The sequence below is a fragment of the Trichoplusia ni genome, chromosome 1 (genome assembly GCF_003590095.1).
Source record: "Trichoplusia ni isolate ovarian cell line Hi5 chromosome 1, tn1, whole genome shotgun sequence".
In the NCBI taxonomy this organism is placed as follows: domain Eukaryota; kingdom Metazoa; phylum Arthropoda; class Insecta; order Lepidoptera; family Noctuidae; genus Trichoplusia; species Trichoplusia ni.
Window position 1 is genome coordinate 8,838,812 of NC_039478.1, and position 14,225 is coordinate 8,853,036.

The window sequence follows — 14,225 nt, forward strand, 5'->3', positions numbered from 1 at the left end:
AATTTTATTATGGCTGGAATTCCTTAATTTATCATTTTTATTTCAAAATTTTTATCACACCACAACTACGTCCTTTTTGCGAATTACAAAACATCTTTTGAGGTAACTCAACTCATGGAAACTTCAAGCAAGCTCAAGTTTAGTTATAGCATGCAATTAAAAAATACAATCTTCATACAAACCCCTATAATTATGCATTAACAAGGCAACGTGTTTAGCTAAAAAGTACCTTAACGTCATAGCAATATAGTTGCGTTTACACTGTCACATTACATTGATGGTTACCTTTGTTGGAAGAACTGTAGTATGGTGTCAGTAGTCTTCGGCGTGTCTTTGAGAGCTACGGCCACGTGACCCAACATGATCACTATGTTTGTACTGATGAGGGAAGATTCACTGGAACAGTAGCATATGTCGTGGAATTAAAAGGCTGTTATTCTAATAGGAAACGACAACAAACAGCTGAGAAAAGAAAACAACATCTGAGTTAATAGTGTAATAATATTTTTTTTTAATTTAAGAATTTAAATGCCAATGCGATAGTTTAGATAAACAAATTAACCAAATTAGTTAATATCTCAACCTTAACTAACATACACACTAGTAATAACACAGTAATTACTAATACATATCTAATACCTAAAATTGTACGAATTATACTAACTTTTACTTAATACATAAAAGTTACCGTAATTTAACTCATCTATTGATAACATCAAATTTTTATCTCCCTAAATGTTAAGAGTCGTAAACCACTTTTATTTTTCAATATTTTAGACATTTTTGGACATTTAGACATTTTTGTTATGTATGTTATATACAAAAATTCACACAGCCCTAAATGTTCAACAATCTACGATCAACCCCTATTGTTATACGGCGAAACAACGTTTGCTGGGAGAGCTACTGATATTTATGACAAAGCCATTTTTTTTTGGTAAGGCGGGGGCATAGTCATGGACTTTTACTGACTAAACCTGTACCGCCGTGCTACGTCATCCGCGTTTTTATGTCAGTGTATGGTAATGCGTTGCAATCCTTATGACAAATCCATACCTATCGCTGGTCTCGGCAGTAATTAGCCTACTAACAGAACAATTTTCTGGAAGTTTCTGGAAGCTTCCCTAATGGACTTTACTAAATACTTTATTCCTTAGCAATGCTTTCTATAGTCTTAATACCACATTACCTATCGCTGGTCTCAGCAGTGAACAGCCTGTTGCTGACGCTGCCCACTAGCGCGGGCACGCAGTAGGGGTCGACAGTGAGCGCGGCCTCCAGCGCCACGCACAGGTTCTCTATCGCGGCGTCCCGAAGCTTCTCGAATGGCGTAGATTTAACTGGAACACCGCTTTCCGTGAGACCCTGTAGTTCTTTGCCTTGCACTGGGAATCAATATCGAAATGCATTGTGTAGATACTCATTTTGCTATATGAACCTGTCTCTATCTCGTAAGTTAAATGTGAACATTTTGATTGTAAATAAATAAATTGTTTATTCGTTATCTCTTCACAATAGATCTTATAAAAACTAAACAAAATGACATTGTTTAACTATTGTGTCTATTGGCGGGACAGCGAAGTAATTAAAAATGAAATAAATTTTATATAAGTCTGTTGTACAAAGACCGCTTAGATGAAAACTGGTCAAGTTTTATAGCCTTATCTATGAAATTTAAACTGTCTAACGCGAACGGTTCATAAGATACAGAATTTTAACAAACGGACGGATAAACTGGCAGACAGCAGAACCACAGCAATATAAAACGAATTAAAGTTAAGATTATTATGAGGTTATAAATTATTACATATGCGTTCTAATTTCAACTCCCTCCACCACACCATAGACAGGTTATCTGATAGACAGACACTACTCAAATTTAGTACATATAGATATTAAACCTTTACTTACATGTGACCTTCATGTGTTCTTTGCCAGTCTTCTCGAGCTCCAACTTGTGAAGCTTGAAGAGTATTGGTGATGGAGTCACCAGAAAGTCTCGAAGACAGTAGATAGAAGTGTTCGCTATAGTCGGGAACTTCGTTGCTAATTTACCTAAGCCCTGGAAACAAATAATAATTTAATTATACATAGCTATACTCATCGTCCTAGCCTTTTCCCAACTATGTTAGGGTCAGCTTCCAGTCTAAACGGATTCAGCTAAGTACCAGCGTTTTACAAGGAGCGACTGCCTATCTGACCTCCTCAACCCAGTTACCTGGGCAACACGATACCCCTTGGTTAGACTATTCGTCAGACTAGCTTCTGACTAACTGTAACGACTGTCAAAAATGTATGAATGACAGCCGGGACCCACAATTTAACGTGCCTTCCGAAACACGGCGGAACTCGTTATGACAAAGATCATACATCTACGGAACAACCGCGTCAAGCGTAGCTTAACCTGTGATCGATTCACTTATGCTGTTATAGCTTAGCCACGAGCTCCTCTCCTCCTCTAATTTAACTATACATACTGGGTATTAATTATTGTTATAGACTCAAAGATCTCAGTGAAACTGACTAAGCAAGTTTTTAAGATTCTTTAAGATAACAATTAACCATGTACATATTCTCTCATTTATTCATTCAACTGTACCAGGTATTGTCCTGTACTAATAGTTGTATGTGGTCAATAACTATTGGTAATAGGTTAGAATACTGGAGCTAAAATTTTAAATCCAATCCACTTTCATTAAATTCTAACTTACACTTCAATAAATCTAGTTTTGATTAAAAAAATTAATGTTATAGTTATAACAAAGTGTATTTTGTATTTTTTGCCTCTATATTAACTTAATTAACTGATCCAGCAAACCTCACGCCCCTGGGCTGATTGGTGGATCTAAACCATCGAAAACGCATACAAATAAATACATACAAATCGGTGAAGCCGTTAAGGAGGATTTCAGTGATATACACACGTACAGTAGATTGAAAGAGAGATATATAGTGGTTTCGCAAATGTAAGACATTGAAATGAAACTACTACTGCTCGTGACCTTAATACCAGCAAAGGTATAGAAATGTCGGGAACTAAAATGTAGAATAAACCGCGATAAAATCCGTAAAAGTAGTTTCATTTTAAAAGAGAGAATATGTATGTAAAGGTAAGATACTTACTTCAAGACAGACCATCAACAAAGGCATATGGGCCAGTATCAACTTGTGATTATGATTCGAGTTTATCTTCTCCGTCAAACGTCCACACAATGAGTCAGCACCTATAATAAACATAACAATATAAACCTTAAAAATACGCCTTTTAAGTTTAATTTTATTTGAAATAAATCATGTGTCGCATTTTTTTGTATGCGATAGTTCAACTCATCAATGCGCGCGGCGCTATGTGTGTGTGTGTGTGATTGATAACTCGACTGTATTCAAAATCAAAATTTAAAGTCTTTATTTCACATAGACTGTTTTCCAGGTATTTTTAAAACGTAGTAATGACTCTAGTTTCGCGGTTCCAAAATGTGACTCCTATGGAGAAGAACCGGCAAGAAACTGCATAAGATTCTCTCTTAAAAATAATTCAGTAATTAAATTATTTCAGTATAATATGCATTAGCACACAACGTCATTGTGTACTTACAAGAGTAACCAATAGATAGCGCCGTACGCAAGGATGAGATGAATTTACCATACTTATAGCAAAAATGCAGAGACATAGTTTAAATATCGTTTCTGCGCAAAATATGAACCGAAAGACATAACACTCCTTTTTTGGTAAGTCGAGTAAAACAAAGATGAATATATACAAATGTATCTTCTCAATGAAGTTAAGCATTAAAGAGGCAATCGACCTATTCATAAATGCCAAATAAAAATCAACTCTATAATCAGAAGCGTTAGTTTGATTTTCGTTAGTTAGCTTTGGATTATTTAGCACGGGGGATCACTCAAATCACGCCGGTACCTATTAATATTGTTAGAGCGTTTATAAGAGCTGGCACGTGATAGTCTTCGTCAACTGCAACACCACAATATCATAAATAAATAATAATAAAAATAATTGAAAAGAAATGTATGAGAAGCACAATAATTGCTTCGAAGTTCTACAAATACTGAGAAACTGGTTCAAAGGAAATAAATACAAAAGTTAATATATAAGATAAATAGATAAAAGACAAGCAATAATAAACTTTAAATACATATAAATAAGACAGAAATTAAATACACGTATATTAAATACTTGAACAATAGGAAACAAGGACTACTCATTCTATTCAAATTTGAATCTTATACCGATTTAACTAAGATTCAAATTCTCAAATCATCTAAAAATTTAACGACCCGACGACATGGAGAATCGCCATCCTAATAACTACCTTACAACTAATACAAATAAGATTCAAAATCACCTGTTTCGTCACCAATAGCCCACACAAGTAGGTCGACGCAGGCCGAATTCGCCATTACATTAACTTTGAATTTGTTCACAGTTGCGAAGTTGCTCTCGCGGTCTTCTCTCTCTGAAGCATCGTGATGACGGCTTTGGAGTTCCGTCTGACCACTTAGGAACAGACATTTCACGAATTCCTGTAAAAAATATTACGATCTTTAAAATCAACCATCATCATACAATTTAGAGATAACGGGAATCGAAAGCCTGAACTCAATCCAAGTGCAAATACAAGTAAAAAATTCATACTTAAAAACGATCAGTTTCTATTTCGTACTAGCTGTTTCCCGCGTTGTCCCGATCTCGTGGTAACTTTAAGGTTTTAACATCATCATATTATGTGTGAAACAACAAAGATTTCTTTTAATTTACATTTATAACTCCGGCAGTCATCAAAATATGTCCAAATTTTGAATTCGATCAAAGAGAGAAAAAAAATATTAGTAGTAACATTGATTTACATCAGTGAAGTAAGTATGTTCAATAAAGCTCTTTGTTCAAGTTTATAAGGACTTACCTGAACATCTTTGGTGAAGGGTCCTGGCAAATCCTTCTGATGCTGAAGTAGTTCTCTCAGAAGCGTCACCATAACCAGGTTCAATGTCTCCGAAAATGATTTGTATGGGAACACCTGAAAATAGAAAAAGTGGAGTCAGTGGCCTGAATTTTGGTAATACTAGGTCTGTCACATGTCTGTTAAATGGGTTTGACACATTTGAATAAGGGAATTTAATACAGTAAAGAAATCTAGTTTTTAATAGTAGTAACCGTAGTTTTAACAATACGCGATCGTTACGTATCACTACAGGATAGTGATATGTAAATACTGTGGGAGTCGATTGTTTTTAACGTACAGTAATATTTATCACATTTGGCACATAAAAGCAATAAAAACTTAAAAACAAACATTAACTTACTTGAATTTGACCCGAAGCATAAATATCCTCCGCCTCCTCGTCCAAAAACGCCAGCAAATCTTTGGTCAGCATCTTTTTAGCCAGCGACAATATAGACTGGAGATACGTCACATAAAACTGCACATTAATCCTCTTTTCAGGAGACTCTGAGAACCTCATGTACGGAAACTGGTTGAAACTGGATCCAAACTTATGGAAGAAATATGTTGTAGGGTCGTACGGAACAGAATTGTAACTATGGAGGGACCCCCTCTTCAGAGTACCGGTGCCATCAAGGTCCGTCCCACTTTCGAAAATATTCTCGTTATTCGGATTCAAATTTCCCGACAACGATCTGGGGATGATCGGTCGAAACTGGTTGAACTTCCTCTTCTTATCCAGAGTGGAATACTCAAAGTTTGGTTCTGGTTCCTTAGTTTTGACTGGACTTGGGGGTTGGGGGAAGAGGCGGCAGAGGAGAGGCGGGTCGACTGTCGCATACCGGCCCATGGACCTTGCCAACCCTACCAGAACTGGTATAGTGCTTTTACAGAGCTGTAACTTTGTTATTATGCTTGCGTAATCTTTGTTCTCATGACATGTCATTATGATCTTCGTAAGGCTGGACATGAGCTCGATTTGAGCAGTGATGATTTCCTCTCGGAGTGACGGTTGCTTTGTAGCAACATCGGAGAGGAGAGTGTTGAGGCAAAAACTGAATTTCTCGGACATTGGTATACCTTAAAGATAAATGAAATCTTTTTATTTTAAGAATATCATTTCTGTTTAATAATACAGAATTTTATTATTCTATAAATAGTTTTGTGATTTGCTTGTTAAGCTGGCAGTAATATTTTACCCATAGCCCAACATAAAAATAATAAAAATGGCTCATAGCTTTTAGAGGCCTGATCTTGATGTTGCAATTTAATATCAGAATTTAATTAATTATAATAATAACTGGTCCACATAACTTATCATAATATATATATATTGACGACCTCCGTGGTCGAGTGGCGTACGCACCGGTGTCAAGGTGTCGCTAGCTCTGAGGTCCCGGGTTCGATCCCCGGTCGGGTCAATGTAAAAATTCTTATTTCTACACTGTCTTGGGTCTGGGTGTTTGTGGTACCTTCGTTGTATCTGAATTCCATAACACAAGTGCTCTAGCAACTTACTTTGAGTTCAGAACAATGTATGTGATGTTGTCCGCATTTATTTATTTATTATCATAATATAATAGCCTAATTGTTCATACACACATTCTTGCAATAGTTTTGTACTCGTATCTACTTTGGATTCTTCATGTCCGTTCTCCCATAGAGTGGAGATGAATGATCCCTAGTAGATACCTCACCACATATTAGATTAAAATTCTCAACAAGGCCTCTACATGTTGGACCTGTGTCCCCGTGCAAGCCTTTAAAAAGGACCAGGTCTCTTCACATGAAGTGATCCCGTGACTATAAAGAGATACAAATAATAATAATATACTAAATCATTTTATTATCAGGCTACTAAGGCCCATAGACATATACCTTACAGAATAACATAGATATTAATACAAGACTCTGCAATATGGTATTTAATCCTTGTTGACAGTTTTTACAAGCATTCAAGTCACAAGCACAAAGATACCCAGACTCAGACTCAGACCCAGGCAGGCAATCATGGTACACACAAATGCTTATCTTAAGCAGGGATCAAACCCATGACAAATTGTATACAGTGGTTTTGGCACAGGGACACTTGGCTATCCATGCAGTCAAGAGTATGTTTTTTTTTAAGAAAAATAAATTAGTAGTATAAACTACTTACGGTCCCCATTTTTTATTCTGCACAGTGGCTCCTCAAACTTTGCGGTAGACAAACATTTGAGGACTTTTAAGAAGTATGGCAGGAGTTTGTCCTGGTGCTGCAAGTTGCTTTGGAGGAAGTACAGACCGAGAGCTATGGATGCCTCCTGACTGCGAGGAGTTATGACCAGTGATGAGCTGGCTTGCGGACATAACATGAATAGCGTGTTCACCTGGAACATAGAAGTTTTTTGTTGCATAAAAACTCTTTTTAAAATATAGTTTGTTGGTAAAGTAACATAAATAGTCAGATAGGAGATGTATCTTTTACAGTTTTACCTATAATATTTTAAGTATTGCGAGAATTACTTTCTTGTCATCAAATTAATAGTATTGCCATCAAAACATGGTAATCAAATGACATAAAATAAAGAGTAATAAAAAATAGTTTTATTTCAAATAATAAAAGGTATTTTTTTTTCAAGGTAGTAACAGATTTATGTCATTTCCAATGTCAAATTAAAACTAATTATAAAAGTACATGAGAATCATTGTTTTCAAGGTAAACAAAACAATTATCTCTGTACTTGTGACATAATTGTTTCAACATTGTCCCAACATCGATATGGAAACAAATCGGGGATGAATCACGGTACGTTTTAGCGTTATACCGATAGTAAGAGCACAAATAGGATGAGGTCATAATACAAGTCATAAAAAAAACAATACATAAATAAACATTCTTACAACCAACAAATAAGTTCTTAATACGACATATACTTGATTTTCAGCCAAGAACGTTCATGTAAAAAGGAACTGTTCATGAAAACAATACCATTTCTTAATTACAATTACAAAATACGTGTCGTAATTTTTACCTTCTCCCATGGCGTAGGGTTTATACTGGATAAACATCGCGCAAGATGTTGCACAGTCTGTCTGAAGAACTCGTTTTCGTCCATGGCTGTGTTTATATTATTCGATAAAATACATTTTATTAGAATAACATACGAATTCGATCGACATCTACAATATCAGCCGATAGCACTGACAGTTGCGATTCTGACAGTTCGGGGAACGTAATATTGACATTCACGTTCCGTTCTACGAAATTGAAAATAAAATGGGAAAGGAAATTAGGTAATTAAATAAAAAAAATGTTTAAGATAACTTTTAATGAAATAAAAGCACACAAAGTCTATTATTTTAGATGTAAAATATATATTTGAATCCACAAGAAGAGCTTTCTTAAGTTATATAATTGGGTATAAATTAAAGAAACGATAGATGGATTGTATGAATTCCAATATTATACTGTACCTACTGTACAGACTTTTTTTCTTGTGAAATGACACCAGACAGAAAGGTACTGGAAGAAGAAGACAGGCTGTGCCGAACCCAAATCTACAAGTTGTCATTAGGTACATATCTAAGTAGTTTATCAATGACTATTGCTTGTGGATTTTACGATAGATTGATATTAGTAAATAAAATATTTAATCTTATCCGTACAGTCTTATCTGTTTAATAAGCGCTTTAACACGTGTTGTCTGAAACATCCGCATTTAAATACTATCTTCAGTTGTTATTATCCGAGTTGATAATCTTATAACACACTCTACCAACATGTCAATAATTGATCTTACAGCAATGATATCAAACGTGTTCATCACAACTTAGTTCCCAACAACCCGTTTCAGCCTTTACATTCTAGGTTGAGGCTTGCGAAGAGACTCCGCTACTGAATGCCGAAGCGTAAAATGTCGACGGCTGTTATCGAAAGTACAGGATCTCGATGTACGCCAGTTCGAAAGTTCACTGGAGCGAAGTATGCTAGGCCGACGTATCGTTAGTTATGAAACATACGAGTGCGATGAACGTCATTTAGAATTTACCCTGTTACGAAGTATGAAATGTATCCGTACTGAGATTGAAAGAATTCATGCTAATATAAAGAAACGTAAATACAAAAAATCATGCCATATCCTAAATATCAGACAGCAGTTATTAAAGAAGGATGTACTTTCGATCTAACAGCCGTCGACATTTTACACTTCGGCAGTATGGGCTGTATGGCGATATGACTTTGGATATTCAGTCGAAGAGTAGCCCGACTGGTATTGTCTCGCGTGCAAAGAGTTAAAATCTCTTTTTGGAGACCGGTTTCATTCACCTATGAACATAGGTATATACCTATCCGACTGAATGTCTTAGTAACAATTTATATCTTCTACAGAACTTATATTCAGTAGGTACCTATCTACAATAATTTATGTGAGTGATATTGTTTCGTTGAACACGTAGCGTTCACGGGGAGAAACACTCGCCGTAATAAGACACGGGCACGACGGGACAAATCTATTCTAATCCATAGGTAGGTAATGATAAAAATATATTCATTGATATCTTAGGTAGGGAAATAATATAATTTTATCTATCACTATTTGAATTTTATTAGAAGCAACCGATAAAAGATCTCCATATTATAAGCCTGTGGCTAATAATGCAGACTAGTTTTTTAGTGCAGTGCCGATAAGTTTAATAAAATATTTAAATAATAAAATAAATGTGGGTGGAAACTTTTAGCTTGTTGACAAACTTTCGTAAGAGGTAGATTTATTTGTGATGCCGTCACCTATTAACGTGCTTAACATCCAAATGTAATTGTCCAATCACAATTAGACAACAGATAAAGGAAAATGGTAGCATCCCAAAATAACTATCACCTGGGACACCTGATTTTAGATCAGTTACGGAAACGTCCCGATGCAATTTGTCAAGTACGTATATTACTACCTTATTAAAACAAATGCTTCTCCATATATTAGGTACCTAATTGTATTTTATTTGTAGGCTGAAATAAAAAGAATGACACCAATCAGCTTCCATATATTTTACTGAATCCAGATAGACGCGGCTACAGGCAAGTCGGAGACGAACGCGTCGGTGCTGTCGCGCGCGGTGCGGCTGGCGCGCTGCCTGCGCCGGCTGGGCGCGCAGCCCGGAGACCTGCTGGCGCTGCACGGCCGCAACCACCTCGACCTGCTCATACCCTTCTACGCTGCACTCTTCAATGGCTTGACTGTGTGTGGAGTAGACCCGGCGTATAGGCTCGGTAATTATTTTGCGTGTTAAATATTATCTTGTCAGGTAGTGGACAAGGTACTAGGGAGCAAGATGGGTTGACAATATAACTAGTTAAGGTCTCGGCTCGACTCTGTATGAGGCGAAAAACGGCAGGCCGTGCAGTGGGAGGACGAAGGCTGTGGGCGATGATGATGATAAGGTAGTGGACAATTCATTACTCAGTTTTACTTTTCTGCTTCGATTTCTGTTTATGTGTTGATTTTGCTCCACTTAAGAATAAATAGCAGCGATTTTATTAACGCAAGGACGTTCAGAGTGACTGCTGCATTTATATTACTATCATTTATTTTTATTTATTGGTATCAAAGTAATATACTGACCGACTAAAAGTCAACCGTGTAGAAATTAAATTAGATGCTTATTAACTCCACAGATGATATCAAACAATTATTTATAAAGACAAAGCCTAAAATAGTTTTCTGCCAGTCCGAAATATTCTTGGAGGCAGTTCGAGAGCTGAGTTTGAACACTAAAGTCGTAACTTTTTATGATGGGCAGCATTCCATGGAGAACTTCATTAGGGAGTATCATCAAGACAATAATAGCCGGTCTGTTGATGAGTTTACGTAAGTACCTAGATTTGTTAACATAGACCCATAAAGCTTTATTTTCAGACATAACTTATTGTTCTTTTTCTTGCCTGTACTTACTCCCTTCTATTCAGCGCCATCCCTGTTTTTACACTGTTGTCCTTTTCATTTAATCTTATTTTTTCTTAATGGCCTGAATCTATTTCTTGGCAAGGTACTAGGGCACTTTATTTTTAAGTTATTAATATTATGGGAGTGAATCTCTAAAAGTCATAAATCTGGTTTACTTACGCATCATTGTCCTTCTAAGTGTAATGATTATTTTTTACTTACCAGGCCCGCAGTATTCGATACGGACAAAATATACGCTTTTCTGATCTCCACGAGCGGTACCACGGGCTTCTCGAAACTGGCTGCTCATAAACACAAACCTTGGATCGAAAAGATTCAACGAGCCAGCCAAGTATTTCTCAAAGATGAGTAAGTGTTTGTAAAAGATTTTATAATTACCTTAGGATGAAAATCTACCCGCTTGTAAGATTCTTATCAATCAATCAAACAATTTATTTGTACCAAATATGAGTGTACATGTATGTACATAAATGAATGTCAGATATTACATTGGTGGGTTTAAACACAGTCATGTTTTACCATTACGGCATACAAAGGTTATAAAGGACGCTTGTAACTGCAGTTTCATGAATGGAAGTTAATTTTTTCTTTTGTCTTGAATAACCATACTGCTGTATGAGCATCGTAATTAGAAAAAAAAATGGTTTTTCTCGAAAATATTGATCATCTTTTTTTTCAGAAACACGGTACACAACCGTCCAGCATTAAATCTGAACTCAGTGCATTGGATATCAGCCATTTTTAACTTAATAGGAATGCCGCTATTTCATCAGTGTATTGTCCAGACATCTTCAACAATCACTATTGAGCACGTCGTCGACATTATAAATAGATATCAGGTAAGTAGTGATCTTAATAGAATAAATTAGAAGATACGAGCGATGTTAATAATCTGAAAGGTAACAAATATGATCTTAAAATGATGCACCATGTCACAAATGACCACATTCGGATAAAAAGTCAAAAGTTTGTTATGTAATAAGGAGTTTTTGGATTATAACTCGTTTGAGAAAATCATAAATTGTATCTATATTTCTAAATCGATTTCCTCTTTCAGCCCGTTCAAGGCTTTTTCTGTGGGAACATGATGAGTGCAATATTAAACTACGACAAGAAATGCGATTTAACTTGTTTCGACATTGTCAGACTTGGAGGACTGAAGGTGCATCAAGAAATCATCCATAATTTAAGGGTGTGTGTTTTCAAAAACCATACTAAAATACATTTGTTAAGTCACGGGTACATTTATCAGTATCGCCTACCTATCTAGAGTCCTTATTCCAGAAAGGTTGCAGCAGTGGGGAACCCAAAAAAAATCTGATTTTACGAAATTGTAAAATATAATATTTTTTTTAAGGCAAGACATCATCCTTCTAATTGGCGTATGAAAGCGTTATTTTTGCATTCACAAAGCTGTGTCGAAGTTTCTTTTATGTGTTTTATAGAAAAGAATACGCAACGATGCATTAGCCTTCGAGATCTATGGAGTGACAGAAGCATTGGGACAAGTGTTCTCAGCAAATATTAAGGGGCCTGTAGGAAGCGTTGGGATGCCGACGGCTGTGCATCAGGTCAAGGTAAAAGAACCTAAGATATCAATAACAATGCATATTATTTTGTAACTTGATATAGGTACTAATGATGCTATCAACCTTTGTTATAGCTGATGGATGATATTTCAGGAGAAGAAATAATTGAACCAAATATCACTGGACATTTATGGATAAAAGGACCCATGTTTGCAGTGAGTATAAACCTTGTGTACAGTCTAATAATTTTACAACACTTATGACTTTCAGTTTATCAAACAATTTCAAAATGACTATTATAACCTTCCGCCAAAACTGCACCAAGCCTACTGACCAGGCTTGCTTCCACGAGATACACGGTAGATACTTAGTGAGATATCAGCAGGCCACCTGAACAAGCATAATATCATTACAGGAATACTACAACGACCCTGAACAAACTGGTTCAGTTATACCGACGACGGCTGGTACAAAACGGGTGACCTATTCTACAGGGATAACGATAATTACTACTACTTCGTCGAGAGGATTGGAATACTCATCATGTATAAGAACAAATTTGTAAGTCTTTTAAATGTAAAATGCATGATGAGTGAAAATTATTAGTTCCATGTAAGATCATGGCTTACACGTAACAGTTTACGATTAAGATGTTAATAAAATACAACATAATATATTTTATTGTTATTATAGTGTGTATGCCACTGACAACCTCCTAAACGGCTGGACCTATTTTTTTGTATGCAAAAATAGGATAGCGTCTGTCAGGTCTGCTAGTATTTTATAAATATGTTTCACTTAAGACAGAAAACGACGCGAGTCCGTTAAACAAGGCTTTGAACACTAATCCAAAACGTAAATCGTGTGAATGAATACTAATTTCAACAAATTCCAGATATCGCCGCTAGAAGTCATGGAAGTGATCCGACATCACCCTGGAGTCCTGGATGTTAGTGTGACTGCTGTTCCACATCCTTATGATGGAGAGCATCCAGTTGCCTGCGTGGTTCGACGACCTGGTCACCATGTCACCGCGCAAGATATTAAAGATCTTGTTGCAAGTGAGTTGCAGTCACATTCAATTAAAATTATGATTTAATCGAAATATCAAATAAAAAGAGCAATGATAAATCATGTATTTTTTAAATTACTTTACCGGTATTAAAAATAAACAAACTGGGCCCTTCATGCCTACCCTGGAACTAGAAATAAAATTAAATATAAACGTCATAGTTTATGTTTTGCGATTCCTAATTGACTATAAAACATTTTTCGAATTGCTAAAATTACATTCGTATTTTACAGATAAATTAGAAGATTACCAGCACTTGAGAGGTGGAGTCATCTTTTTGGACGAACTACCGAAAACATCGACTGGCAAAGAAGCTAGAGCAAAAATACGAGAGATAGCTCTTGTTTCACAAAGGCAATGAGTCGAAGAACACGTATTTGAACCCAATAAGGTGAGATCTACACCGAGTGAGAGTGATAGAGAAGATAGAAAAGAGTGGCCTTTCTCTTTCTCAATTGCCACTGTCTGACTTTCAGAGCGTACCCTCTCAACATTTTATATTGATTACTAGGCTGTGGATTAATAATACTTAATTCTATATCAATTTCCTGGCTAAACTAATTATGTGAAATATACGATTATTTTAAACAACATGGTTTTTTAGGCTTCGTTTGGTAATTCGGATTTTTATCCTCATATTTTGAAAACAATATAAAAAAATCATCACATTCGGTAAATTTGTTTAGGAACCCCGGTGCTAATTGCACACAGATTCCAC

At 36.0% G+C, this 14,225-nt stretch overlaps 1 protein-coding gene and 1 pseudogene across 9 annotated transcripts in view; one reads left to right on the forward strand and one right to left on the reverse strand.

Annotated features, from left to right (window-relative positions):
• LOC113493356 (phosphatidylinositol 4-kinase alpha) overlaps positions 1-8,166 on the reverse strand; it is a 28,933-nt gene extending 20,767 nt beyond the window's left edge. For 5 of the 9 annotated variants that reach the window (XM_026871327.1, XM_026871310.1, XM_026871319.1 and 2 more), the window contains exons 1-10: positions 7,976-8,166; positions 7,120-7,330; positions 5,323-6,041; positions 4,923-5,036; positions 4,365-4,542; positions 3,920-3,973; positions 3,124-3,224; positions 1,912-2,062; positions 1,190-1,385; positions 286-396 (exon numbers count right to left, since the gene is read on the reverse strand). In XM_026871327.1, the coding sequence (XP_026727128.1) occupies positions 286-396; positions 1,190-1,385; positions 1,912-2,062; positions 3,124-3,224; positions 3,920-3,973; positions 4,365-4,542; positions 4,923-5,036; positions 5,323-6,041; positions 7,120-7,330; positions 7,976-8,059 (1,919 nt within the window). In that variant the 5' untranslated portion in view covers positions 8,060-8,166. The remainder of the gene's footprint in view (positions 1-285; positions 397-1,189; positions 1,386-1,911; positions 2,063-3,123; positions 3,225-3,919; positions 3,974-4,364; positions 4,543-4,922; positions 5,037-5,322; positions 6,042-7,119; positions 7,331-7,975) is intronic. The other 4 variants (XM_026871370.1, XM_026871361.1, XM_026871353.1 and 1 more) reach the window with 2 other exon arrangements.
• A 426-nt stretch (positions 8,167-8,592) lies between these two features.
• On the forward strand, positions 8,593-14,098 carry LOC113493403 (annotated as a pseudogene).
• The last annotated feature ends 127 nt before the right edge of the window (positions 14,099-14,225 follow it).